Genomic DNA, 27,891 nt, shown 5'->3' with positions numbered 1-27,891 from the left:
GGCTTGGGACCATACGGCCACGCCCCCCTGGGGCTCAGGAAGGGGAGGGGCTTAGGCGGACAAGTGTGAATCTCTGTCTTTAAGAGGAAGCCCCCCCCCCCCCCCCCCCCCACAAGACTCCTGGGTTCTGAGCTGTGTACAGAGGGTGGGGCTGAGAGTCGGCATCCCTGGGTTCTAGCCCAGCTCGGGGACAGGAGGAATCGCAGAGGAGCCCCAGGCTACAAAAAGAGGGTTTTTATTTCATTTTCTCTCTCAGCGGCTCTGCGAGGCCGATTTACAGAGCAGCTTTCGCTGCTGATTACCACAAACTTCCTTAAACTGATTCCCACCCCCCCCACCCCCGTGGATCAACAAACCCTTCCAGCCCCACCCCCTGTGCTTCAGGCCACGCCCACCAGGGAAACAACCAATACACTCACATGCTGCGCCAACACCCCCCAGTAAGGGGTAGTGCCACCTCCCCACCCCATGACCTCATATGCATGGGGCAGTGTCTTGCCAATCTGCCATGCCCAACGGGGCGGGGCCTGGGAGCAGAGAGCCACACCCCCCAGGAGGGGCATATGCAGCCACGCCTCCTGGTGGGAGGGGCAAGGAACTGGGCTCTTTTCATCATCTCCCCAGCCTCCTACTCCTCCCCAGAGGGCCCAGAGAAAAAGTTGCATCCCTAGTTGGGGAAGAGGCCTCCAGACTTGGGGAACAAAAGACAATCCCCCAGGGCAGCTCAGGAGAGAGGCCCAGGGGATGAGACAGCCCCACCCCCTGGCAGGCGTGTCAGCCAACAACGCCCCCTGAGTGGGAGGGCGGAGCTTGGGAGCACTTTGCCACACCCCTCTTGGGCCCGGAAGAGGGAGGGTCTCCAGAGCAGCTATGGTCTGTGAGAGGGAGGGGCTCAAAGCCACACCCCCTGGAGAGTGAGGAAGGGGAGGAGCTACAGCCTTCCAGAGGGAAGGGGGCTGGGAGCATAGACCACACCCCCATGAGGGCTGAGAAGGGCTGGGGGCGCAGGGGATTAGAGGGCTATACCCACCTGCAAGGGTGGGGTGGGGGTTGTCAAAGAGCCACGCCCCTGAGGGGAGGGAGGGGCTCAGGAGGCCTGGCTCAGCTCCTGGGGCAGGCAGCCTTCGGGCCCGTTGGGGGCGGGGGCGGGGCCGTGGGTGCGCAGGTGCTTGCGGAGGTCGGAGGCGCTGAGGAAGGCCTTGCCGCAGCGGGTGCAGGCGTGGGGCCGCACCCCCGAGTGGATGCGCTCGTGCTTGCGCAGGCCGGCCCGGTCGGAGAAGCCCTTGCCGCACTCGGGGCAGGGGAAGGGGCGCAGGCCGGGGTGCAGCCGCTGGTGCTTGCGCAGGTCGTAGGGCGAGGCGAAGACCTCGCCGCACTCGGCGCAGGTGGGCGCCTCGGGGGCCGCCTCCGGGCGCGCCCCCCGCGGGAGGCGCTGCAGCACCCCGGCCTCCCCAAAGGCCGCCCCGGCTTCCTCCTCCTCCTCCAGCTCCTCTCCACCCCGGCGCTCGCCGTGGGTCCGCTCGTGCTTGCGCAGGCTGGAGGACACCACGAAGGTCTTGCCGCAGAGGCCGCAGCGGAAGGGGCGCTCGCCCGAGTGCACCCGGTGGTGCTTGGTGAGGCTGGCCCGCTCGGCAAAGCTCTTCCCGCACTCGGCGCACTGGAAGGGCCGCTCGCCCGAGTGCACCAGCTGGTGCCGCTTGAGATCCCAGGAGGCCACGAAGGTCTTGTCGCACTGCAGGCACTTGTAGGGCCGCTCGCCCGTGTGGATGCGCTGGTGCATGGCCAGGTCGGCCGGCTGGCGGAAGGCCTTGCTGCACTTGTCGCACTGGTAGGGCTTGACGCCCTGGTGGGCCCGCTGGTGGCGCCGGAAGCTGGAGGGGTCGGAGAACATGCGGCCGCACTGCGGGCACAGAAAGGGCTTCTCCCCGGAGTGGGTGCGCTGGTGGCTCTGGTAGGAGGAGAGCTGGGTGAAGGCCTTGCCGCACTGCCCGCAGCGGTAGGGCTTGTGTTCGGCGTGGATGCGCTGGTGGCAGGTGAGCGAGGAGGAGCGGGAGAAGGCCTTGCCGCAGTCCGAGCAGAGGAAGGGCTTTTCCCCCGTGTGGCTGCGCTCGTGGTTCTTCAGGTCCTTCAGCTCAGCGTAGGTCTTCTGGCAGGCGCTGCACTGGTAGGGCCGCAGCCCGGCGTGGATGCGCCGGTGCTTGCGGAAGACCGAGGGGTCGGCGAAGGCCTTGCCGCACTCCCCGCAGGTGTAGGGCTTCTCGCCGGTGTGGGCCCGCTGGTGGATCTTCAGCTTGGAGAGCGTGCCGTAGCTCTTGGCGCAGTGGGAGCAGGGGAAGGGCAGGTCGCCCGTGTGCCGGGCCATGTGCACCCGCAGGCAGACTGGCTGCATGAAGGCCTTGCCGCACTCCTGGCAGAGGAAGGGCTTCTCGCCCGTGTGGCTGCGCCCATGGCTGCGCAGCTCCGGCGCCGTCTTGTAGGCCTTGGAGCACTGCGGGCACTGGAAGGGGCGCTCGCCCGAGTGGCTCAGCTGGTGCTTGCGCAGCTGTGCCCGGTCGGGGAACTCCTTGGCGCAGCTGGGGCAAGCGTGGGGGGCAGCGCCCGCCCCGCCGTGGCACTTGGCATGGCGCAGGACGCGGGGCACGCTGGGGAAGGTCTTGCCACAGGCCAGGCACTTGTAGCGCCGGCCGCACTTGGCATAGCCGATGCCCTCTTCCTTCTCCTCCTCCTCCTCCGAGTCACCCTCCAGCTTCACCACGATGCTGACCTCGGGCTCCTCCATCGCTGGGAGGGGGAAGGAGCAGGATGGGGGAGGGGGCTGCTCTCTGAAAGAGAAGGAAGAGGGGGGCTAAGGAGAGGTTCACAAAGACATCAACTCCCCGCAGAACACAGCTGGGTGGTTAGGAGGCTCTTTAGTGAAAAATGTCACTGCCACCACCAACGCATACAGACTGAACTAGCAATAAATAATCCCAGACAGCTATTGCAGTCACTAAAAGATGCCATAGCAAGGTAGAATCCTACAGCTAGCTGCTCTAGGGCTGCCTGCAGTTTATACTAGCAAAATATAATCCCACTCTCGCACCAACATATCTGTTAGGTTGCACATAGAATGAACTAGCAATAGTAGTCCTGCTTTGCATACCAGACAGCTACTGCACTCCCTATCGGCAGACCTAACAATGTATAATCCCATGACTAGCTGCTCTAAGACTGCCTGCAGTCTAAACTAGCAAAATATGATCCCACAGCTCACACCAGTGCATCCATTAGGCTGCACATAGACTGAACTTGCAATAGATAACCCCACTTTCCCAGCAGACAGTTATTGCACTCCCTATAGGTTGAACTAGAAATGTATAATCCTATGGCTAGCTGATCTAGGGCTGCCTGTACTCTAAACTAGCACACTATAATCCCACTCGGTCACCGATACAGCCATACCGAAGCAGAAAGACAGGTCAATCCATTAGGGTACAAGTTGAAGGCTCAGTGGCTCTGGAGTCAAGATCTTGCTCTGTCACAGATGCCTGATGTGACCTTGGATACATCACTTGTTCTCTTTAAGCCCCAATTTCCTCATCTGAAAAATGAGGTTAATAGTACACCCGACCTCCTAGCGGGATTACGAGGATAAGACATCCTGTATGGTGAGCTAGCCTCTGGCAAAAGACCTCCCGGACGCCCCCAGTTGCACTACAAAGATGTCTGCAAGAGAGACCTCAGAGAGGTAGACATCGAGCTGGACAACTGGGAAGAACTAGCAGACGACCACAGCAGATGGAGGCAGGGGTTACACAAGGGCCTTCAGAAGGGCGAGATGAGGATCAGACAGCTAGCCGAGGAGAAGCGAGCGCACAGAAAGCACAATAAGGACTTGCCAGACACCCACTACATCTGCAAGAGATGCAGCAAGGACTGTCACTCTCGTGTGGGTCTTCAGTCACAATAGACGCTGTAAATAAAATCCTCAATTGAAACTATAAAGGGCGCGATCCATAGTCTATGCAGACTGAAGGATGCCTACTACTACTACTACTACTATCTTAAAGACCGTGAGGTTCTGATACTATGGCAGTGGAGGCCAGATAAGAAGCTAAAAAAGATGAACACTAAACCAGGAAAGTATCATTCCACCATTGGCTTGCATGGAATATATATTCCAATACTTATAAGCCCAGGAGTGCTGGTGTATAGAACGGGCCAACTGTGTATTATCCCACTGCTCACACCAACGGGTCAATTGGGAGCACTCACATCCTGCTGACCACAGAAGACTGACTGGGGACTTACGCACTCCTGTGGCTGGAGTCTATTGGGAGGGTGTTGAATATGTGCATGTGTTCAGATGGAGACACAGCTCTTTTGTGCTCCTCCAGAGAGCGACATCCTTACAACCCAAGCACCATCACAGACCTAACCCCCTTGTCTTTTTGGGTGAAGTACCACACGGAGGCCATGGAAAGCGGTGTTATTTTTGTAGGGCCCACACTATTTCCAGATTTAGCCAGCCAGCAGAGAGTGCATGTGTTCACCAGGCATGGAAACAGGCAGGGGAATGGTCCCTTGGGTGCTGTAACTGATGCCCTCTGCGGTTTTAAAGATGCTCTGTCGGTGTTCCTTGGAGGGCCGCCCAGGAGATTCAGGTGCCGCCTGGCTGGCAGCAGCACACCTACACCCCGCAGCATGCGTGTCTCGGTGGTGCACATGTGCATGTGCTCCAGTGCACATCATAAAATTTATTCTGCACACGGATGGGAAACAATAGCAGGAACGCTGCTCTGTGCTGATGATCAAGTACCAAGGTTTCCTGAGCTCTGATCCGTTCCCCGAAGGACTTGGGGACATCCCAATTAAGAGCATGGATCTATTTCCTCATTGTGGCTTTCTGCCTTTCATCACACTCCTAATGTTACAATCTGCAAGATTTGTGGATCATATGTTTGTGCACGTACCATTCTTCCATGTGAGGCTGGAAACAAAGAGTGCGTGTTTGTTTGTAGTTTAGGGGTGCTGTTGACAGCTGCTACTGGGGCTCCCAGATCAACCCAAACCAGGGGGTTATTAACCCTGAGCGGTCAGCTTAACAACCTGAGAACAGCTGCAGCCACATGACCACAGCAGCTGGTACAGGCCTCCATTTTGGAATTCAGGTTTTTTCCAATCCAAGGGGGATGTTAAAACAAAGGGCTCCCATCCAGGGGAAAGTTGAGTTAAGCCCTGGGAAGCTTTCAGCCTGCCTTGGAAATTCCCTGATACACCCCAAGAGGGAGAAAGAATTTGGCAGCAAACTGAAGATCTAGGTCAGGATAAGATTATTTTTGACTTGCAGCTTTCACCTGGAAGAAGACCAGCTGTTTTCAGGATCGCCCCTTCCCAGGAGAGAATCCTACACCCCCTAAGTGCAGCCTGTGATCTCGGCGCCTGGGTGGAGGCATTTATATTTCTATCAAAACACATATTGTGTGCCGGCCCTGCTGAGCAAGAGATCCAAACCCCTCTGCATCTGGGACATAAGAATATACAAACGGCCAGACTGGATCAGAGCAAAAATCCATCTAGCCCAGCACCCTACCCCCAACGGCAGCCAATGCCAGGTGCCTCAGAGGGAATGAACAGATTAGGTCAACAACTAGGAATCCCACCCCTTTCGCCCATTCCTAGCCCTGACAAACTGAGGCTGGGGACACCACCCATGCCCAGCCTGGTTAATAGCCACTGATGAACCTGTCCTCCATGAATTTAATCTAGTTCTTTTTTGAACCCTGTTAAAGTTCTGGTCTTCATGCCCTCTGGCAGGGAGTTCCACAGGTTGACGGCACAATGTATGGAGCAATATGTCTTTGTGTTGGTTTTACACCTGCTGTCTTCCTTCCTCATCATGATTTTCACCCCCACTCCCTCCATTTTAAACTCCTGCAAATTTGATTGTACATTTGCTTCCAGCCATCGATAAAAAAGTGAATGGCGCCGGGCTGAGGACAGAGCCCTGCAAGACCATGCTGGGAGCACACTCGCCTGATGTCGATTCCTCATATACGGCTACATTTTGACACTGAGAGGCCGTTCAGCTTCTAATCCATTTCACGTGGGCCTTGGAGATGTGATAACATTTTAAATCACCTGCGCCGTGTCTACGCTAGCCCAAACCTCGAAACGGCCATGCAAATGGCCATTGTGAAGTTTACTAATGAAGAGCTGAAATACATATTCAGCACCTCATTAGAATGCCGGCAGCCGGGGCACTTTGAAATTGGCACGGCTCATCCAGATGGGGCTCCTTTTCGAAAGGACCCCGGCAGCTTCGAAATCAGTAGATAGGAATAAGGGAATTTCGCATGGCCATTTCGAAGTTTTGGGCTAGTGTAGATGTAGCCCTTGTGTGGTACCAAGTAAAACACCTTCTAGGTGCCTAAAGATACACCAACGCTATTGTCAGCATCAACAAACTCTGCACTCTCATTAAAAACTCCAGTTACAGAATCTATTTTCTGTGACCCTCTGGTGATTTGCATTAATTATATTATACTCCTTTAATTCTTTATTAATCCAGTCCTAGTCCCTTTAACCTCTCTTCATAGAGGACTTCATATAAAACCATGGTTCGCGCACATCTTGAATACCGCATACCGATGCAGTCTCCTCATCTCAAAAAAGATATATTGTTATTAGAAAAGGTTTGGAAAATGGCAACTAAATGATTAAGGGTTTGGAACAGGCCCTGTATGAAGAGAGATGAAAGACGCTAAGCCTCTCCAGAAAAGAGGAGACATGGGGGGATATGTTAGAGGTCTATAAAATTGTGAGTGGTGTGGAGAAAGTAAACAAGGAAAAATATTTACTCATCCCCATAACAACAGAAGTAGGGGACAGCAAATGAAATTAAAGGGCAGCAGGTTTAGAACAAATAAAAAGTTCTTCTTCGCACAGCCAACCTGTGGAACTCCTCGCCGGGGGAGGCTGTGGAGGCTGGGACTGTAACAGGGTTTGCAAAAGAGCTGGGTAAATTCATGGAGGTTAGGTCCAGTAATGGCTGTTAGCCAGGCTGGGGAGGAATGGTGTCTCTAGCCTGTTTGTCAGAAGCTGGAGATGGATGGCAGGACAGAGCTCAGTATCAGAGCACTAGCCGTGTTAGTCTGTCACTTCGAGAACAACAAGAAGTCCTGTGGCATCTTATAGACTAACAGAGATTTTGGAGCATCAGCTTTCGTGGGCAAAGACCTGCCTTGTCAGATGCATGAGTGGGGGGGGGGAGGGTTCAGAGGGGTATTTAAAGAGTGGGGTCCCAGAAAAAGGGATGCCGAGAGCTGAGCTCAAGAGGAGAGAGATCATTACCTGTTCGGTTCTCTCCCTCTGGGGCACCCGGCACTGGTCACTGTCAGCAGTCAGGACACTGGGCTGGATGGACCTTTGGTCTGACCCGGTCTGGCCATTCTTACGCTCCGTTCCAAACCCCCTAATCATTTGTTGCCCTTTCCTGGACCTTTTCTCATGCCAATCTCTCTTTTTCGAGCTGAGGGGACCACATCCGCAGGCAGCCTTCAAGCTGCGGGCGCGTGGGGTGTTACATAAGGGCAATGAGCTATTCTCCCCGATTCCTAACACCCTGCCTGCTTTCTCCACCGCCGCTGCACACTGCCAGCATGCTGAGGACGCCCAGGAAATGCAGGCAGCAGAAGCCCTTTGGTTTCGCAGCAGCCAAGGTGGGACAAGGGGCCCACGTCCCTTTGTTGCAAGGAGCCTGCACGGGGAGGCCAGCTGGGTCGCGTTAGGACCGGGAATGGCAAGGCAGGGTGCAGCTCGCGGGCAGCTCGGTGGCTCCTTTTTTTTTTGGCTTGCCCTTGAGCAGCCGGGAGGCAGAAAGCCACCGGGAAGTGACTGTCTTTAGGACCAGGGGAGGCGAGGCCGGTGCAGAGGGGTGCAGGCCCGCAGCGCGAGGAGACACAGACGGGGCCGCGTGCCTGGCGGGACGTGCACGGCGCAGGCTGCAAAGCAAAATGGCTGGAGCTGAACCAGGGGAAGGTGGGACAGGCAAACCCCCTGGGCGGGGGAGCTGCTCTGTCCTTGTGCATTGCAGAAGACGGAAGGGTGCAGGACTGGGCACAGGCTGCAACGCCGGAGCCGAGCGACGTGGCTGGAGAGAAGGGGCGGGGAGCTTGCAAGGCGAGGCGGTTTGCAAAGGGAAGGCCCCCCCCCCGGGAAAGCGAGCCTGGCCCGGCTCTGCGCTTGCAAAGGTGGCTGGTTTTAGGACCGAGCGAGGAGACGCCGCCCCGGGGAGGGAATGCAAAGGGGAGAGAGGCTGGAAAGGAACAAGCCCTTCCCCCCCAGGGGAGCGGGGGGTGGAGGCATCGCCCCGAGTTTGCAAGCCAAGCTCCCCGCCCGCCCGCGCCGTGCAACAGCCGCGCGGGCTCGCGGCCGGGCGCTGGGGAAATGGCTCGCTCTAGGACCTCGGGAGGCGAGCCCGCCCGGAGGGACGGCAGCGGGGCGGCTGCAGGGCAGCGCCGGGTCACCCCAGGCGCCTGGCTGCGAGGCGGGTTGCAAAATGTCTGGGTCTAGGACCAGGGGAGGAGGCTCGCTCCAGGGGTGGTTTGCAAAGGAGATGTGCTGCGTCCCCGCAGTGCACGGCCAAGCAGGGATTGCAATGGTTTAATCTGTGCCTTACCTGGCTTCTGCGTCTCCCCGGCTGCCGCTGGAGCTGCTGTGCCCACTCCCTGCTGTAGGAGAATGAGTCAGCCCCTAGGACCCAGAGGGAGGAGAAGACGACAGCAGAAGAGGGGGGAGTGGGGGAGAAATGCAAAGCAGAGGAGCCACTTAAAGGGATATTACCCCTCCCAGGACTCTGTAGGCTTCCAGCCCTGGGGGAGTTAAGTGCCACCCGGTTGGAGGGGAGTTGCTGCACCGCAGGGGCTGGAGTCAGTGCAGGCAGGGAGTGGATGGCAAAGGTAGGAACCTTGTTTTCTGTTCGGCGGTCGGGGGTTGGAAGAGTTTGGGTGTAACACCGCAGGAAGTGTGGCACGGTGTACGCGCCGTAGTGGTAGGAAACTGGGGCCATCCCCGGAAGTGTGGCACCTAGCTCACCCAATGGCAGGGAACGGGAGGGTGAGAGAGAACCCAGGAGTCCTGGCTCCCAGCCACCCCCCCACCCACACACAGCAAGGAGAGAACCCAGGAGTCCTGGATCCCAGCCCCCACCCCACAGCAAGGGGAGAACCCAGGAGTCCTGGCTCCCAGCCCCACAGCAGGGAGAGAACCCAGGAGTCCCGGTAAGCACCGGCGGGGAAGGGTTTGACTGTAACTCAACCATGTTGGGGGGGGGGTCAGTGTTCCCGTGCCCCCCCCCCCCCCCCCCCGGCCTTTAGTTACCCGGCGGGGAAGGAGGAGGGCGGAACTGGCTCCAGGAGGAGCGGGTGTAGGGGGGGACCCTTTGGTTGGGACGCCGCCGGAAGCGGCGCCCCGGGCCCGGCCAGGCCGGAAGCCTTTTCCCGCCGCACATTTCCTGTTTCCTAGCAACAAAAGGAAGTGTTCGCGGGGCCCCGGCCGGGGGGAGTCGCGGGGGGGCTGCAGCCGCCCCCCAGCCGCAGCGCCCGGGGCGGGGGGGCACGCGGGGCCGCGAGCCCGGCGAGCCCCGCCCGGGAAGGCCGCTCCCCCCCCCCCACCCCGTGGGAAGCCCCGGGGCTCGCCGGGCTCGGGCCACCCCCGCGCCCCTGCAGCCCGGGGACCCCGCGCCGGGATCGGGCCCCCGGCGCGTCCCCGCCTCTGGCTGCGCCCCGCCGGGGGACGCGCGACTGGACCCCGGAGGTGAGCGGCGGCTGGGGGGTGTCCTGGGGCGGGGCTGGTAGGGGGCTGGGGAAACTGAGGCACGGAGCTGGGGGTTGGCCCGGGCCTGTGCGGGGCGCGCGTGTCCGAGCTGGGAGCCGAGACGGGCCCCCGCCTCCCCGCCCCCGTTCCAGCCCGCTGGGTTCTGTCCCCGGCTCCCGGTCCCCTCCAACCCAGCCCACGAGATCCTGTTCTTCGACCCCAGGCCTGGCTCCCAGCCCCCTGCTAGGCCCCCTCCCTTCCCAAAGAACCCAGGAGTCCGGGCTCCCACCCCACCCCCGACTCCATCCCACCAGACCCCCTTCTCCCAGAGCCGGGGAGAGAACCCAGGAGTCCGGGCTCCCACCCCACCCCCGACTCCATCCCACCAGACCCCCTTCTCCCAGAGCCGGGGAGAGAACCCAGGAGTCCGGGCTCCCACCCCACCCCCGACTCCATCCCACCAGACCCCCTTCTCCCAGAGCTGGGAGAGAACCCAGGAGTCCGGGCTCCCACCCCACCCCCGACTCCATCCCACCAGACCCCCTTCTCCCAGAGCCGGGGAGAGAACCCAGGAGTCCGGGCTCCCACCCCACCCCCGACTCCATCCCAACAGACCCCCTTCTCCTAGAGCCGGGGAGAGAACCCAGGAGTCCGGGCTCCCACCCCACCCCCAACTCCATCCCACCCGACCCCCTTCTCCCAGAGCTGGGGAGAGAACCCAGGAGTCTGGGCTCCCACCCCACCCCCGACTCCATCCCACCAGACCCCCTTCTCTCAGAGCCGGGGAGAGAACCCAGGAGTCCGGGCTCCCACCCCACCCCCGACTCCATCCCACCAGACCCCCTTCTCCCGGAGCTGGGGAGAGACCCCAGGACTCGCTCATTCCATCTTCCCTTCCTGCAGTTCTAACTTATATACGTTTATTTGTCTCTCTTCATTAGCTAAAATGTGTGTGGCTTCATCCTGTGTCCTACATCTTGTGTCCTACCCTAGAAGCTGCCGCATTGCAATAGCGGATAGGTGATCAGCTGGTGGTGGTGGGTGGCTCTTATCCAGCTGACCCTCCCCAGAGGTGGCAGCCTCTTATTGCTAGGCAAATCATCCCCGTGCTGTGTCACTGTGTGACTGTCCCCCAGCTGACTCATACCAGGGGCAGCCACATCTCAACACTGAGTGACTTGTACTGTCCCCCAAAGCACAGCTGGCTGTATTTCTGTACCAAAAGTGTGGTGTAGCTGTGTTTACCCAGGTTGGGGGTTAGAAACGTGGAAATCCCATGTTTTAAAAGGATCCAAATTTTAAAGAGCAACCGAATAGAAAACAACCAACTTCTGGCTGACCTGTCCTAAAAGATTGTTGTTCCTTTAGCAATTTCTGAGCCATTGAAGGCAATTGTGTTCCACCAGTCGCAGATCATAAAATCACCAGCACACGGTGTGTCAATCAGCCAAAAATTCTTCCCCGGGATTTCAGCTTCTTAGGCGTCACCTCAGATCAGTAGCGCTCTTTGCCCGTGGGGGCAGAAAACTTCCATTGTCAGTTTTTGCCTTGTCGCACAAATCTGTGTGTGTGGCGCTGGCCCTTGCTGGAGGGAATCATGAGACCCAGTGTGTGTGTGTGCTGTGTGTTTTTTCCACCCTGAAGTTGTGTCAATCTTTAAAGTGTGGAGGAGGTTAAAGCCAGTGGCTGGTATTCAGAACTCCAGAAATTAGCTTGTTGGTGTTCAGAAAAATACTGCATGTGGTTGTTTTTAGGGGCAAAGGTTACACATTAATCAATAATTGAGTGTTTGTTTTTTCTCTTGAGCCTTAGAATTCTATTCCGTGCTTTATATACAGGTGGTAATATGGAGTCATACGCTTTTCTAACTTATAATTATTAAGCCATTGTGCCTTAAGCGAGCCTCACCTTTGACTCAGGCAAGGCACACATAGTGGGTGTTTAATGATGGCCTTAGTAAACATGAGTTGGTGTCTGTATTCAGAGATGAGGAAACTGAGGCAGAGGGAAGGAGATTGACTTGCTCTGTGTCTTCAGCAAAGGAGGGTCTAGAACCCAGAAATCCTGACTCCCAACCTCTGACTAGTAGAGCAGGTGTCTGTGGTTCCCTGGGGGGCTGCAAGCAGGATTCAGTTGGCAGATCCCCTGAACCTTGGTGGAGCCCAGTCCCTGCTGCTTCCCGTGTGGGGCTGAAGCTGCAGCCTGACAATTCAGCTGTTTGGGGCTCCCTGTGGTGTGGGGCCCTGGGAACTGTCCTGGTTGCTAACCCCAGTGCCGGCCTCCAACTAGAGTTCATTCACCTCTCAGAGGCAGTGACAGAACCAGGAGTCTTGGCTCCCAGCCTCTCCCCCGCCCAGCTCTGTAACCACTAGGCCTCACTCGTTTCTCAGAGCTGGGGATAGAACCCAGGAGTCCTGATTGCTTTGGTGGCAGAAGCGGAGTGTACGTGGCACTGAGGGTATCCCTGGCTTTGGGGGCACACAGCTGTGCCCCTCAGTCTCATACCACAGACCCCTGTAATGCCAGTCCTGCTTCCCACTCTCCTGCTCCAGAGTTCTGCCTTCGTCCCGGCCCACAGCCCAAGACTTTTCTTAAACCAAGTGCATGACCCAAGCGTGGATGCTGGGGAATGAGCTGGTGTGTTTTGGGGGGGGGGGGAGAGACACGCACACCCCCCCCTTAGTTTCTTTGCATCCCAGACAGAGCTCTCTCTGCCAGGTGTTCTGCCCGGCAGTTAGGTGGCCTTTGTTTTCCCTTTTTGGACACCCTGAGACATCAGAGACTTTGTCTTCGGTTTGTTTACACGCTCTTTTAGTTAGTCTCAGAGGTGTCACTGCGTTAGCCTGTCTCTTCATGAAACAAAGCGAGCAGTCCTGTAGCACCGTTAAAGTCTAACAGCTTATTTGTTAGGCAACAAGGTTTTTGTGGGAAAAACCCGCTTCTGATTCTGGGTCTTTCCCACAAAAGCTCGTTGCCCAGTAAATAAATTTCGTCTTAAAGGGGCTGCAAGGCTGCTGGCTTTGTTTTAGTTAGCAAATTGCGTTTGGGTTTTATCCCTGTCTCTGGGAAGAGGGCCAGGGTGTATGGGTTAGAGGTGGGGTAGCTGTGAATAATGACACCCGGGTTTGGGAGGGGAGTGGACAGTAATGGTTAGAGCAGAGGGGCAGGGAGGTGGGGTGCTGACTCTGCTGGGTCTGTCGCTCTCTGATATCCTTTCACCCACCAGGCTAGGAAATGTAGTTGCAGGTAACCCCTTCTGGGCTTTGGTCTGGAAGGGATGAAGCTCTGGGTGCTTTGGCAGCTGACTGTGAGGCTTGTATGTGGGACACTCATTTTGCAACATCTTAACCCCTCTTCCTGCACTTGTGTTCCCGCAGCTGTCTCCTTGGGATGCTGTAAGGAGCCAGAGGAGGTGGGAGAAGCAGGAGGGGATGCCGGCTTGTTGTGTCAGAAGCAAAACTGTCCAGGACGCCGGCCCAGCCCTGTGAAGCCGGTGGAGACCGCTCCCTCCTGCCCTCCGATGTAAGCGATGGAAGAGCCCAGCTGTGACCCGAGCCAGCCGCAGCGGGAGGAGAGGCCGTTTAAATGCGGGCAGTGCCAGCGGAGCTACCGCCACGCCGGCAGCCTGGTCAACCACCGGCGCACCCACGAGGTGGGGCTCTTCACCTGCCTGCTGTGCCGCAAGGAGTTCTCGAACCCCATGGCCCTGAAGAATCACCTCCGCATCCACACTGAGGAGCGGCGCCACCGGTGCTCTGACTGCGGCCGCAGCTTCCGCGTTGCCTCGCAGCTGGCCAGCCACCACCGCTCGGCCCACGCCCGCTGGGGCTTGCAGGGGGAGGCGGAAGAGGAGAACAGCTTTCAGCACGGGCAGGACTCCTCCTCGTCGGATGCTGATGTTTTCCCTGCGCTAGAAGGTGGTGGTGCTGGCACGTTGCTTAGCAACCTGGAGAAATACATCGCCGAATCAGTGGTACCGGCTGATTTCTCCCAGCTAGAGTTCCCTGGCAAAGCAGAGGAAGGCCAGGAGGCCCCCGGAGTGCCAGCAGAAGAGCGGCGTTATAAGTGTAACCAATGCGATAAGGCCTACAAGCACGCGGGCAGTCTCACCAACCACAAGCAGAGCCACACTCTGGGTGTCTACCAGTGTGCCGTGTGCTTCAAGGAGTTCTCCAACCTCATGGCGCTCAAGAACCACACCCGGCTGCACTCAGAGTACCGCCCCTACAAGTGTCCGTCATGCTGCAAGGCTTTCCGCCTGCCCAGCGAGCTGCTCAGCCACCAGAAGGTCCATGACAAAGACCGGTGGGCTGGGAGAGCCCGCTCCGAGGGCTCGGAGCACAGTGTCTCAGAGGAGGACTCCATCGAGACCTCAGCCAAGCTGGACATCTACCAGCTGCCGCCGGCCGCCTTCGGAGAGGGTGCTCCCTGCAGTTTGAAGGATGGGGCGAAGGCTAGGGGTGGAGATCGGGGCAATCCGGATGGGGAGCTATGCGTGAGGTGTGGAGCAAACTTTGCCGATGAGGAGGAGCTGAGAAACCACAGCTGCCTCTACCCAGAGGAGGAAGAGGAGGAGAAAGAAGATGGGGGTGGCTTAGCCCAACCCCCAATGGACTCGGAGGGGGCGTGGGAAGCCAGCAGTAAGGATGGAGAGCAGGCGCGGCCCTACCGGTGTAGAGAGTGCGGCCGGACCTACCGTCATGCCGGCAGCCTCATCAACCACAAGAAGAGCCACCAAACAGGCGTCTACAGCTGCAGCGTGTGCTGTAAGCAGCTCTTCAACCTGGCAGCTCTCAAGAACCACCTGCGGATCCACCTCAAATCCAAGCCAGCCTCCCGGCCTGGCCTCCGTTACTCTTGCCCCCCTGCACCTGAGGAGACCACTTGCCACCTCAACCAGGGTCCCAGTGAGCCAGCCAGCAGGGCCAGGGCGGTGGAGGAGGGAGGCGCTCTCAAAGAGGAGGAGACTGGTGGGGTGGAAGAGGAGGAAGAGGGGGCCACAGAGGAGAGGCCTTACCGCTGCGGGGAGTGCGGTCGGACCTACCGTCACCGGGGCAGCCTGGTCAACCACCGGCACACCCACAAGACAGGCGTCTACCAGTGCTCTCTGTGCCCAAAGCAATATTCCAACCTGATGGCCCTACGCAATCATGCCCGCATGCATTTCCGGGCGGCACGAGCCAGGGAACGGGAGACCTACACCTGCACCAGCTGCGGTGAGAGCTTTGAAGAGGAGGCAGAGTACCAGCACCACCAGCTGCGCCACGCCCCTGCGGATGCTGCCACCCGTCCCGAGGAAGGGAAGGAGGAGCAGGAAGAACCAGGTACTGTCCGCACGCAGGAGACGGCTTTGCTGCAAGCCGTCAAACGAGACGCGGAGGAGTTGGAGGAGGTGGGGCCGGCGCCGGGGACGTCCCACATCTGCGGCTGCTGCGGGATGCTATTTCGGGATGTGGCGAGTTTGCAGAGCCACACCCTGACGCACAGCGGTGGGGAGCCCGGCACGGGTGAGTGCGAGGCAGAACCGCTGGGCAGGCGGGTGTACACCTGCGAGCTTTGCGGCAAGTCCTATCGCCACTCGGGCAGCCTGATCAACCACAAACAGACCCACCAGATGGGGGATTTTGAGTGCTCCCTCTGCGCTAAGCGCTTCTCCAACCTGGCTGCCCTCAAGAGCCATTTGCGGGGCCACCAGAAGCTAAGGAAGAGCCAGGTGGGGGCGGAGGAGGAAGAGGGGGGAGTGGCAGAGCCTGCAGATGCTCCTAATGGGCCGGTGCAGTCGGAGGGAAGCGAAGAGGCTGGGGGTGGCAGCCCAGAGAGTCCCGGAGAGGGAGAGGAGAGGAAGCTGGGTGAGGAGCAGCCCAAGCAGAGCTACAGTCTGCGGGGAGGCAGCATGGCCAATGGGTGGCAGCACCCAAAGGACGAGGAGGAGCCTGTTGAACCCCTGCCTAGCAGCCCCAACTCAGAACCGTACCAGTGCGAAAGCCTCAACCACAAGCCAAGCCTGCAGCTGGGCATCTACCAGTGCTCGCTGTGCCCAAAGGAGTTCCCCGACGTGGAGGCACTGAAGAGTCACTTCCGGGGCCACGCCATGGCCCAGCGGCCAGGCGCTGAGGAGCGTCCCTTCCTTTGCAGCTTCTGCGGCATGATCTTCCCAGGCGAGACGGATCTGCGGCACCACCACGGGCTGGCTCACAGCGAGGAGGGGGAGCCGCGGGATGGTGGCTTGGATGGGGGCGAGGCTACGGCTTTCCCAGAGCTCCGGCAGGAGGCAGAGGGGCGGCCGGATGAGCCTGGAGGAGAGGACGAGATGCTTCTCTCTCACATCTGTGGCTATTGCGGGCAGACGTTCGACGACATGGCGAGCCTCGAAACGCACAGCCTGGGCCACCGGGAGGAGAAGGAAGCCGCCCTGGCTGACACCACCCTGCAGCTGCGGCTGGGACCGCAGCCGGAGGTGCCTGAGGAGCAGAAATCCAGCCTGAAATCACCCGACCGCCGCCCCTATACCTGTGGGCAGTGTGGGAAGACCTACCGGCACGGTGGCAGCCTAGTCAACCACAAGAAGACTCACCAGGTGGGGGATTACCAGTGCGGCGTCTGTTCCCGGCAGTACCCCAACCTCTCCGCCTACCGCAACCATCTTCGGAATCACCCCAAGTGTAAGCTAAATGGCAGCCGGCCGGCCAGCAACGGGAAGGAGCCAGTGGTCCCACCCAGTGGGAAGGAAGGAGAGACAGCTGCAGCCCCTGTTCCTGGCAAAGAGGCGCCAGCAGGTGGCAATGCTGTGGATTGCCAGCTTCACGTGTGCGAAGTCTGCGGGGAGCTGTGCCAGGGTGCGGCAGGGCTGGAGGCGCACTGTGCGGCCCAGCACGCCCCAGAGGAGGAGCTGGTCAGCATTGCCAAGGAGGACGAAGAAGGCGGCGGTGGTGGCCCCGGGGAGGAAGGCGCCGCGTCGGAGCGCCCCTTCTGCTGCGAGCAGTGCGGCCGGAGCTACAAGCACGCGGGCAGCTTGATCAACCACAAGCAGACCCACAAGACTGGCCTCTTCCGCTGCACCATCTGCCAGAAGCTCTTCTACAACCTCATGGCCTTGAAGAACCACAATCGCATCCACTTTGAGGCCAAGCGCTACAAGTGCACCCAGTGCCCCAAGGCGTTCCGCCTCCAGAAGCAGCTGGCCAGCCACCAGCGTGTCCACCGGGACAGGAAGCCGACACTGCCCTCCTCCTCTTCCTCTAGGAAGCTGGCGCCTGCCAAAAAAGCCGGCAAGGCCTGTGCCGATGGTGGCCAGGTCTCTGTGTCACCTGCTGCCCCCAGGAAGCACCCCGACCCTGAGGAGCGGCCGTATCGGTGTGAGCAGTGTGGGCGGACCTACCGCCATGCTGGCAGCCTCCTTAACCACCGCAAGAGCCACAAAATGGGCCATTACTGCTGCCCTGTCTGCCCCCGCGCCTACCCCAACCTCATGGCCCTCAAGAACCACCAGCGCATCCACTTCGATGTCAAGCGTCACCGCTGCCCTGATTGCGGCAAAGCCTTCAAATGGCAGAGGCAGCTGGCGAGGCACCAGCTGGTCCATGCCCAGCGCCGGCCTCGCCCTGGGAGCAGGAGCTCCCTGGGCCACCGCCTCGGGGAGGGTGGTGCCCCTGTTGTGGGCAAGACAGCACGGGGATGGCGGGCTCCCCACAGGGAGCAGGGTGGCAGCCATGTTGATGCCTCAGGTGGCCATGTTGATGGTGGCCATCTTAGCACTACCTCAGGTGGCCATGCTGAGGGTACCTCAGGCTCTGATGTTGACAGCAGCCATGTTGGCAGTGCATCAGTTAATGCCTCAGGCGGCCATGTTGACGGCGCCTCGGGCGGCCATGTTGACAATACATCAGTTGGTATCTCAGGTGGCCACGTTGACACTGGCACCCAAACCCCCGGAGGTGACATTTCCACGCCCCTTGGCCCTTTCCAGTGCCCGGTTTGCCCCAAGCAGTTCCCCAACCCATCGTCCCTGAAGAACCACGGCCGGGTCCACACTAAAAAGCGTTTTGAGTGCTCGGAGTGCGGCAAGGCCTACAGGGCCTCTCGCGACTTGCTCCAGCACCTGTGGCGGCACCAGGCAGAGGCCGAGGCTCTGGCCACTCCAGGCGCCAATGGCCTGGTGGACCGGCGGCCCTACAAGTGCGACCGTTGCGAGCGGACGTACCGCCACGCTGGCAGCCTCCTCCACCACAAGAAGGTCCACACCGTCGGTCTCTACCGCTGCCCTGCCTGCCTCAAGGAGTTCCACAACCTCCTGGCCCTCACGTACCACCACCGCACCCACTCGGACAAGAAAAGGTGCCGCTGTCAGGACTGCGGTCAGGCCTTCCGGACTTCCAGCCGCCTGGCCAGCCACGCCAAGGCCTGCCCCGGCCGCACCAAGGCCAGCCACCCTGCCCCCGGCGGGGACCAGGGGCCCGGGACGGGCTCCTCCCAGAACTGGGGGCTGGATGGCGATGCCGCTCTCGCCACAGGGCCAGTTAGCTGAGGGTTGTGCGAATGAACGTGCTAGTGGGTGGGAGGGAGTGAGAGGAGTCGTTAGGGAGGGGAGGAATTTTCAGAGGCACAAATTTGGATGAGAGACGTACCCAGCCTGCCAGAGGAGGGGGCGGTTTGTGGGTGCTCCGGTCTGCTATGGGGGAAGCTTTGGGGTGGACCCCACTTCTCCATGGCGAGGCATGGGGGGAAGGGGTCTTAGTTTGATATTTTTTTTTTTTGCTGCCTTTTTGTGCCTCTGAGTCCTTTTCCTTTTATCCCTGTTATACCTTGTTTTGGGCCCCCAGTTCAGGAGAGATCCGAAGCTCCTGCTAACCTCTAAGCCTGTGCTTAAATCCAGTCGGTTTCAGTCAGGTTTTTAATTGGCTTGGCTGTAATTCTCAAAGGATTCCACGTAGATTGGTTCAGACGATGCTACAGGGATCCCCTGCGCTGGAGCCTCAATGTTGTGCTTCTAAAAATCCAAATCGTTGGTACCATGTTAGTTTTGTTTTGCTTTTTGTTCGTCGACATCTGTAGAATTTAATTTTATGGCTTGTTTTGACCGATTCCCAGCTCCTTTTTGAATGGTGTTTTCTATTGTAGAAGAAGGAGGACATTTTTAAAATTGCTTTCATTTGAAAAAAACAATAATTTTGCCCCTAAAAATTGACACACGTTGAAAACTTTTGTTTTTTCCTCCCTCCAAAATTGGTTGTGATGCTCAGTGCAAAATTCTAAATAATTTAAAATGTTGACTCTCTTTTTAAAATAGGCATTTATTATTTATGATGGTTTTTTGCGAGAGGGGAAAATAGTTTTATAAAAAAAACTTTTTTCCCTCAAATTAAAAAAAAATTGGTCTTAAAAACAAAACTTTGTAAAAAGAGAAACACACAAGCTATGTAATAAAAAAACAAATGTTCCATATTTGGAGCAAATTGTATTGATTAGAACAATTTTTTTCTCCCAAAATTTAAAATAAAAAAACACTTTTCTTATTAAAAAGAATACTAAACCTCTGTTTCAGGAGAAAAGGCAAATACAAATTTTGAACCATTTTTCCCTGAAAAGAAACACATTTGAATTTTAGACTAACTTTCTCCTTGTAAACAACGCATGTGTGTCTTCAGAATTCCTTTGAAACAATTTTCTTAAAGACTCCTTTGATGGGGGGAGGAATTTTTTTTTTTTTTTTTTTTTTATTACCAGTCTCAAGGAAGAGAAACTGTTTTGCAGAAATATTGAATTGTGATTGTAGAAAAATTTCCTTCTTCGGGGGTTGGGATAAATAGCTATACCTCCCAGAAATAGTTACTGTGCTACTGATCCAAGATGTATGAATATTTTTATTGTCCTATGGTGGAGAATATGTAAGTGTATTGCAGAAATCCGGCCGGTTCTCATATCTCGCACTCTCCTCTTTTAGAAATACCGTAACTTACCCATAGTTAAATTTTTCCCTGTATTTGTCTGGGTACGTGGAACAGCTTTAAAAGAAAGTTTTATCCCCCACTCCAACACTGAACTCCCAGTCCCCTTTACTCGACTCCATTAGACTTCACTCTGAGCTGGGAATAGAACCCAGGAGTCCTGACTCCTAGCCCTGCTCCCGTCCTCTCTCCCTCTAACCTTTAGTCCCTGCTCCCCTCGTGGACCCACATTAATATTTAAGTGACTATCTCTTCTTCACCCAATTGTAAGCGGGTGACTCTTCTGTGGAGAGTAAAAAATCAGCAAATGTGGGGTTTCGTGCCCCCTTAGATTCCTCCCTTTTTGCAAGTGACCATAAGAGTGGGGCTACGTTTGAACACCTTGGGTTCTATCCCTGCTTTGCCACAGCCACCTCTTAGACTGGGACATGCCCTGACTCCGTTTCCTCAGCTCTTTAGGTACTTCCCTCCCGGGGGCGGAAAGCTTTTTAAGTAGCTTGCTTGATGGCTCTGTCTGTACAGTGCCTGGCGCAGTGGTCCTGCTATCTGTGATAAAACGGGTTTCCTTTACCCCTAGCCTTTAATGAAAACTGGAGACCAAGTATCACCCTGCCCCCACCAGTATTTATTGATCCTTTTGAGCCGCTTGCCAGCTGGGCTTGGTACTTCATTTCTCCAGCCGTCCCACTCAAGTGAGGCCTGGTTTCCCACCCTCACCCCAGGTGCCCCCGTGGGATCTGTGATACGCTTATAGATTCGGCAAAGCCACCAGGCGCTTGTTCTGTAACCAAGTGTCCAGGCCTCTCGTTCCCTGTCTCTCTTTCTCCCTTTTGTGGTGGTTTTTTTTTTTTTTTTTTCCGTTTCGGAATAAAGTCCAGCCCACACAATAGCAACTACTTTGGCTTGCCAGACCCCAGCTGAGATTTCTCCTTGCCAGGTACGTCTTGGAAGGGCGGCATTGAGTTTCTTAGTCTTGTCTAAACACCTCCCCCCCTCCACCCAAATTTATATTCCATCCCTTGGGAAACTTCTAGGAGGCTGCTAAATTTGTTAATGACTCTTTGGAGGGGAGCGGAGAAGGGCGGCTAAATTTTCTGCTGAAAACTCTTTTTTTGTGATAAGCTTTAAAATGTGAACTTGGAATGGTTTTTCATGTAGAAATGCTTCAGTGCCGGTTGGGGTTGCTGTGCTATTTCCCATGATGCACCATAGAAACTCAGGAAAGACCCCAGTGCATGGTGGGACTTGTAGTTTGAGTAATTTATGCCCGCCATTCTTGCAGGCTCCACTCCCTGACTGGCTTACATCTCCCATAAAGGAACACCTCTGCCAGGTGGAAGAACACAGTGCATCATGGGAGATGTAGGCTGCTCTTGGAACCTGCCCCCCCTGCCCCCCCCCCCCCAGACATGGATGGGAGCATGAAACACTTGCATTACACCTCCTATTATGCGCTCTCCTATCCTGGAGAGGGGAAACAGTACATCATGGGATAGCCTGGCCCTAGTGCATCATGGGAAATGTGGTCTGGCTGGGCAGCCTGGCCTGTGGAGGAGAATAGGGACATGAGGGAATGGATTCAGGCCAGCCGGCAGAGGCAGGGGGTAGCAAAAGGGGGCATCGGCCAAGGGTGACAAAATGGGGTAGAGAGGTGGGGGAGGGGTGGTGCGATCTGGGTAGGGCTGAAGGCTGGCTGCCTTTGCCCCGCCCTTCCGCCCAATGCCCCTCCCCTGCACATGCCTGGGGTAACTCTGGTCGCTGGACAAACAGCCCCTCTTAACCACCACCCTCCTCCTTTGATCATCGCTTGCCTCAGAGCAGCAACAGGAAGTATTTCTGAGCGGGATGGAAAGTATAAAACAACCCGACTCAGTCTAGCTAAGTCTTGTCAGCTGAGTGCATCTGACGGAGCAGAGAAGGGGAACTTCACCTCCCATAAAATCTTCTGGCCGAGGCATGCAGAGGTAGGGCTGCTACTCAAGTTGCTATGGAGTGCGTTGGGCTCTTATTTCCAGCCAGTGGCTTGTGGAATTTGGGGATGAAGTTTGTACAAGACGACGATGTTGGTTAGAACTGTACGCGCGCGGGGGTGGCGGAGGGGAAGTGCGTTGTATTTAAGATGTTTTGTTTTTTATTAATTAACTAAAAATCTCACCAAGAAAAAAACTGGACCCAAGTGCAGCCGGATTACTTTTTGTTGTTGCATACTCGACGATGAAGGCGGGAGCTGTGGAAAGCCCCAGGCCTTTTGTCTCTGTGTGCCTGTGGAAGGGTTTGGGTTTAGTTCTGTGGGCAGTGGCTCCCAGTGCCCTCTGCAGCTGAGAGCTGTGGTGGTGGTCCCATTTTACAGAAGGTTAGACTGAGGCTGACATCACCCAGGGGGCCATGGCTGGAGAGGAGAATTCAAGTCACAGCAGAATGCTGCAACCACTCAACTCTGCTGCCGCACCCACAGATACACAGCTGTAGCATTAAAAAAATCAGTATTTATTTAAAAAACAGAAATGGGGGATCCTCTTTATTTATCTGATAGTTGCTGCTTTGCCCCAGAGTTGCGAGTTGGTGCAATAGCTTGTTAAAGCTGAGGTTCGTGTGCAGGAGTGCCCGGGATTCAGACAGCTGGGCCTGTGCACAGAATGGTTGAATCGTGCTCCACGCTGTCTCTCCCTCTCCCCAGGTTACACGGAGCTCAGGTGTGGTTGGAGGGAAACTCAGAGTTAAGCAGAGACCTGGGTCCTACAAATGGCCAGGCCTGCCATTGTGGGTGGGTTTGGCTCCCTGAATTGGAACCCCTTCATATTTGGAAGGGGGTAGGTCAGCACAGCCCCCTAAATGCCCCTTCTTATGCCAGATGCTGCATGGACCCCCTCTGGCCAAGGTAGAGACCCCCAGCTGCTGCACAGACCTCACCCCAACTGAGATCCAGGCCTGGGCTACCGGGTGTTGCACAGAGACAATGCTTGAATTTGGAAACCAGGTAATTCTGATTTACACTTGGGGAAACCGAGGCCCAGCCCTTGAGGAATGATTTGCCCAGCACCACATGCAGCGTGGTAGGGAACCCAGGAGGCCTGGCTCCTACTCCCTCTCACCCAGACCTGGGGATAGGACTCAGGTGTCATGGCTTCCACCCTCTGCCTTTTACTACATGAACCCTCCTTCCCTTCTCCGCTAACCCTTCCTTTCAGCTCTGACTGCAGCCCCTGCCCCTTGGCTTTCGGTCAGGCTCTAGAACAGGCAGGCCTCTTGCAGCCCATGAATTCTAGGTACGTGAGCACAGTTAGCAAAACTACCCTAGCCGTGGAGAGCCTCTTGGCTACGACTATAGTGCGTCCCACTGAGATGGAGAAGGGCCACTCATGCAGCCCACTGGGTAGCCTTGGTTGCCCTTGGCTGCTCTAAAAGGGCCACCCCTGGCTTTGGGGGTGCTTGATCAGGACTGCAAAGACAGAGGACGGCTGTGAGCATTGGGCTGATCTCACCCCTGAACCACTGCTTGTGGCTGGGCTAGAACATCTCTGCCCTTTGGCTTTTCCCTGCCTTGCTGGTACCAGGGGTCTTGCCTGCCCCTCTGCCCAGCATGGAGTGTGACTGGGGCTCTGGGGCCAGACATAGAGGAGCATGGGGGTGTTTGTGTCCTTGCTGCCCCCCTGTGGCTGCAGTTGGGGGTCTGTCTGGCCCCACTGCAAGGAATGGCTTTGGCCTGAGCCCCCAGGAGCAGAGGGCGTGCAGGGACCCCAATCGCCTTTCTGGCCAGATCTTTATTTGCAAAGCCAGGACCTCAATGAGTGCAAAGGGGCCCAACAGCTCTGGGGTGTAGCTGGGTAGGAGAGCAGAGAGGACTGATCCTGAAGGTCGGGTTCCCTGCTGGGGTCACCTGCCCCTAGCTCCATTGGAGCCAATGTGGCTGTGCCCTCAGTTGGTGTCACTTGGCCATAGCTCCATGGGCTCAGGGGGGTCTGGTCCCCAGCAGAGCATCCAGCCCTGATTCTTAATTCAGCCCATCTCCTCTGGCTTGCCCCCATGCTGCCCCCACTTTGAACTTCAAGCCAAGGCGCAGGGGGAGTTAAGAAACGGGAGGGTCCCCTTCCCTCTTTAGAGAGCCCCACTGCTGAGGCTGAGCTCTGGGTGAGAAGGGTCGGGAGGTTCATGCTTCAGGGTTTCAGCCAACCAGCTGTAGAGGGGAGGAGGGAATCCCCCAGGCCTATTGCCCCATTGGGATTAGTAACTGAGACAGCAGAGCTCAGCCATGGCTGGAGACAGGACCTGTCTGGGGTGGTCTGTGCTCCAACTTACTCCAGCGGGGTAGGGTGCTGTGCTGGAAGTGGGGAGTGGACGGGGGTCCTGTCGATCTGTGAGCATTCCCCTCTGGGGGTTTATCTGTCCCTCCTGCCTGCCCCTAGGAGTAGGGCTAGGGGTGCGTAATCTATGGGTGCCTCTCTCTGGGATCCCTCCCCATGCACATGTGAATGGTCGGGGGCTGGAGTGAGTTCATGCCATGGAGACATGGGCTTGCTGTTAACGTTCGGGTCTGCGGGGGGCCGCAGTGGGGGTGGGACTGAGCAACAGGGCTCCACCGTCCGACCCGGATCTCAACATTGAAATATTCTCTCGCCGAAGCCTTAGATTCTGCAGCTTCCTTCTGAGCAGGGGTGGGCCCAGTGCAGACTATTGCTCCTGTGTCTTGTTTCCCTCGTGTCCTGGGCTCCAGCAACACAGCAAAGAAGTAGAGATGGGACCACGGCAGAACTGATAAATCAACCCAGGAAACCTTCCTCTACGTTACTCGTGTTTCTCACAGGCCCCCACGGAGTGGGAAGTAACTAGGCAATCACAACGTGGGTGCGTGTCCCCTCCTTTGGCTGGCAGGTACGTGCAAGTTATTTGTTTAGGTCTCTGCTTTGTAACGTTGAGTTTAAGTTGGAACCCTTGTCTGGTTTTTTTTTTTTCTTTTTTTTCCTCGCTGACCGAGAAACGAGGGGCGTGTTTCTCTTTAGGCCAGGCAGACCGTGCTGGACTTGCAGCTATAAGAAAATAAATTCCACCAGGAAATCGGTGGCTGTTTCTCTCCCCTTCTGACAGGCGTGGGCACTGGCTCAGCGGGGCGAAGGGAGGGTTGTGGGAAAAGGGAGGGCTGGCGTCTCATCCCAGGGACCCTGGTGAGAGCTGGAAATGACCCAGCCCAAGTCTTTGGAAGGGTGGTGGGGAACTCAGGGCCCTTCGGGGTTACGACAACCTGGTGGCGCACGGAGAGGGAGGAGGGCTGCTCATGGCCCGGACGGCCCAGGGCTGCATTAGCAGCTGACCCATGAATAGCCCGATGAAGGGATTTAGCTAATGGTTCCTATCCACAATTGTTTTGGGGTCCTATGACCTGGCTGATGAGTGAGGCATTACCCCTCCAGAGGGCTCTGGCTCCTACTTAGATGCTCTTAGTCCGGCCAATCAGCAGGGGCTAGCCTACCCACAATGCTTTGCAGCCAGCCTACAGCCTGAGCAGGTGTGTGGCTGCGGCAGAACAAGGTCAGAGCCAATATTCCCAGGGGCCGAGTGTGTCAATGGGGGAGGGGGGAGGGTGGGAACGAGGACTCCTGGGTTCTGTGCAGCATTACGGGAAGGGAGTGGGGCCTAGTGGGTTGGAGCAGAAGGTGATGGCTGCGTGCCAGGACTCCAGGTTTTTCTCCTTGGCTCTGGAAGGGAGTAGGGCTCCTGGGTTCGAGCAGGGGGTGGGGGATGTGCAGGGAGCCAGGACTCCTGGGTTCTAGCCTGGCTCTGCCATAGATGCCTTGTGTGTTCAGAGCCGTCGCTGCAGCGTTCTGGGAGGCATTTCTGCCCCCGCCCCCATATACAAGGGAGGGGATAGACCTGGGAGCTGGGTCTGTGCAGCACCAGGCAGAATTGGGGCCTGTCACCCCCTTCCCTCAGTCACCCCGAGGCAGAGCCTCCCCCCAAATGGGGAGTGTCAGGGGCTGAGAGCCAGTGGCCAGGACCAGCTGCCCTCCTGTTGATGTTGCACCCCTGTAACAGCGCGGGGGAGCACGCGGCTGGGCTGGGCTGGGCTGGTGACCAATCTTCTCGCATTTTTTCCAGCTCTGGGCAGAACACGTTTTGTTCTCTGCACAGAAGCCTGTTCGGCCGCACACCACCAGTAGGAACACAAGGCTGCGGCTGTGGGTGCTCCTGGGTAGCAGCTGCCCAAGTGCTCAGCTGCCAGGGATGACAGTGAATGCTGATCCTGCCTAGGAGACGTGCTCGAGGGCCTGGGCTGGCCAAAACCGATGTTCCTGCGAGGGGGTCGGTGGCATCCCTCCCTGTGGTCTCCCTCTCCAATCCTTTATCTCGGGGACTCAGTGCAACCCCCAACCTCATGTCCCTTTTGCCAAGGGCTCTGTGTGCACCTGCTTCCCTCCTCTCCCCATGCCAGAGGTTGTGTGTGTCCTCCCCACCATCCTTTCTCTCTAGATCAGTCATTCAGATGTCAACTTTATCAGGGTATTTGGGGCAGACTCAGAGCCCTGGTTTCAGAGTAATCAAGGTGGACGAATCAGAAAAAAATTGATTGAGGTGAGCAAATCAGAGAGTAGAGAGATAGAAGGGGGCGGGAGGTCAAGGATTAGATTAAGCCAAGTATGCAAATGAGTCCTTTTGCATACAAGTTTGCATACTTGGCTAAATCTAATTCTTGACCTCCCCCCCACCCCTCTACTCTCTGATTTGCTCACCTTGATTAATGTTTTTGGTTCTCTGTGCCTTAAATATTGAGTCTGTTCTGGTCTGGCTCTGGGCTGAAGAAGTGGGTCTGTCCCACGAAAGCTCGTCACCAAATAAATTATTTTGTTTGTCTTTAAAGCGCTACTGGGCTGCTTTTTTGTTTTGTCTGATCCTACTGCAAGCCCGGAGAGAGGCTGAGCCAGCCACTCCCTATTTACTGCTGTGGGGATGGAGGAGGCTGCAGGTAGCTGGTAGCAGGAACCGATAAGTACCTGTTAGTTCTGCAACCAGATACTCTTATTACATCCCTAGCACAGCACAGGGAATCATCTAGTGATCCCTCCCGTCACCCATTCCCAGCTTCTGACAAACAGAGGCCAGGGCCACCCATCCTTACTAACAGCCATTGAGGGACCCGTCTTCTAGGGATTTACCACGTTGTTTTTTAAGGCCAGTTAAACTCCTGGTCTTCAGCACATCCTCTGGCAGTGAGTTCCGCAGGTTGACTCTGCAGTGTGTGGAGAAGTTCTTCCTTTCTTTCTGTTTTAAGCCTGCTGCCTGCTCGCTTGCCGTGTTGACCCCTCATTTGTGTGTTATGAAAGCAGAGCAATTGCCCTGCCTCAATTTTTCCACACCACTGTGATTTTTATAGATCGCCAGCATATTCCCTCCCGTGCCTATCCTTAGGGGAAACAACTCTGTTGTGTTGCTACCTCATGGTGGGAAGAAGCCCTGGGCAGACAGTCTATAAGCAGAGCTGGTCACGCTTCCTGGCGCAATGGTGGCCTGATGTAATACACTCATCCCTCGTTAAACGAGTATGTGCTAAAACGAGGGACACGTATACCTGCCTCTGTTCACTAGACAAGTGAACTCCCCCCACTAAAATGAGCCTTACCCCCTCCCCGAGGACCCAGCCTACTGCAGCTTGACCCCTGCCCACCCACCCAACATCCCCGACCTGCCGCAGTCTGAACCCCCAACCTGCCCCATGGCCCCAACCTGCCGCAGCCTTAACCCCCACCTGCCCCACGGCCTCAACCTGCCACAGCCTGAACCCCCCCTGCCCACCCCACATCCCCCATGGCCTCAACATGCCGCAGCCTTAACCCCCACCTGCCCCGCAGCCTCAACCTGCCGCAGCCTTAACCCCCACCTGCCCCACGGCCCCAACATGCCGCAGCCTGAACCCCCCCCCACCTGCCCCATAGCCTCAACCTGCCACAGCTGGAACCCCCCACCTGCCCCACGGCCTCAACCTACCGCAGCCTGACCCCCCCCCCCACCTGCTCCATAGCCTCAAACTGCCACAGCCGGAACCCCACAACTGCCCCACGGCCTCAACCTGCCGCAGCCTCAACCCCCCACCTGCCCCACGGCCTCAACCTGCCGCAGCCTGAACCCACCCCCCCCCGCCCCACGGCCTCAACCTGCCGCAGCC

The 27,891-nt window shown here is 57.1% G+C and overlaps 2 protein-coding genes and 1 long non-coding RNA gene across 6 annotated transcripts; 2 read left to right on the top strand and 1 right to left on the bottom strand.

The window, feature by feature from the left end:
• Nucleotides 1-375: 375 nt before the first annotated feature.
• Nucleotides 376-8,903, bottom strand: ZNF668 (zinc finger protein 668). 3 transcript variants are annotated; one of them, XM_074998321.1, is made up of 2 exons: nt 8,660-8,903; nt 376-2,822 (listed from the first exon to the last, which is right to left on the bottom strand). In XM_074998321.1, the coding sequence occupies exon 2, from the start codon at nt 2,777-2,779 to the stop codon at nt 1,088-1,090; it is 1,692 nt and encodes a 563-aa protein (XP_074854422.1). In that variant the 5' UTR covers nt 2,780-2,822; nt 8,660-8,903; the 3' UTR covers nt 376-1,087. The 3 variants fall into 3 exon arrangements, with proteins under 3 accessions (XP_074854422.1, XP_074854423.1, XP_074854424.1); XM_074998322.1 differs by having other exon boundaries at nt 8,824-8,884; XM_074998323.1 differs by lacking the exon at nt 8,660-8,903 and adding an exon at nt 7,333-8,076.
• On the top strand, nt 7,958-26,297 carry LOC142015018 (uncharacterized). Its single transcript, XR_012646079.1, has 4 exons — nt 7,958-8,019; nt 22,591-22,716; nt 24,541-24,608; nt 25,830-26,297. It is a non-coding gene; the product is annotated as an uncharacterized LOC142015018 (long non-coding RNA).
• On the top strand, nt 9,160-21,910 carry ZNF646 (zinc finger protein 646). Of its 2 annotated transcripts, none has more exons than XM_074998310.1 (2): nt 9,160-9,260; nt 13,173-21,910. In XM_074998310.1, exon 2 carries the CDS (start codon nt 13,325-13,327, stop codon nt 18,317-18,319), a length of 4,995 nt encoding a protein of 1,664 aa, XP_074854411.1. In that variant the 5' UTR covers nt 9,160-9,260; nt 13,173-13,324; the 3' UTR covers nt 18,320-21,910. The 2 variants fall into 2 exon arrangements, with proteins under 2 accessions (XP_074854411.1, XP_074854410.1); XM_074998309.1 differs by lacking the exon at nt 9,160-9,260 and adding an exon at nt 9,682-9,795.
• Nucleotides 26,298-27,891: the final 1,594 nt, after the last annotated feature.

Source organism: Carettochelys insculpta, chromosome 6 (genome assembly GCF_033958435.1).
Source record: "Carettochelys insculpta isolate YL-2023 chromosome 6, ASM3395843v1, whole genome shotgun sequence".
In the NCBI taxonomy this organism is placed as follows: domain Eukaryota; kingdom Metazoa; phylum Chordata; order Testudines; family Carettochelyidae; genus Carettochelys; species Carettochelys insculpta.
Note: the sequence above shows the minus strand (reverse complement) of the source record. Positions and strands in the feature narration are given on the sequence as shown.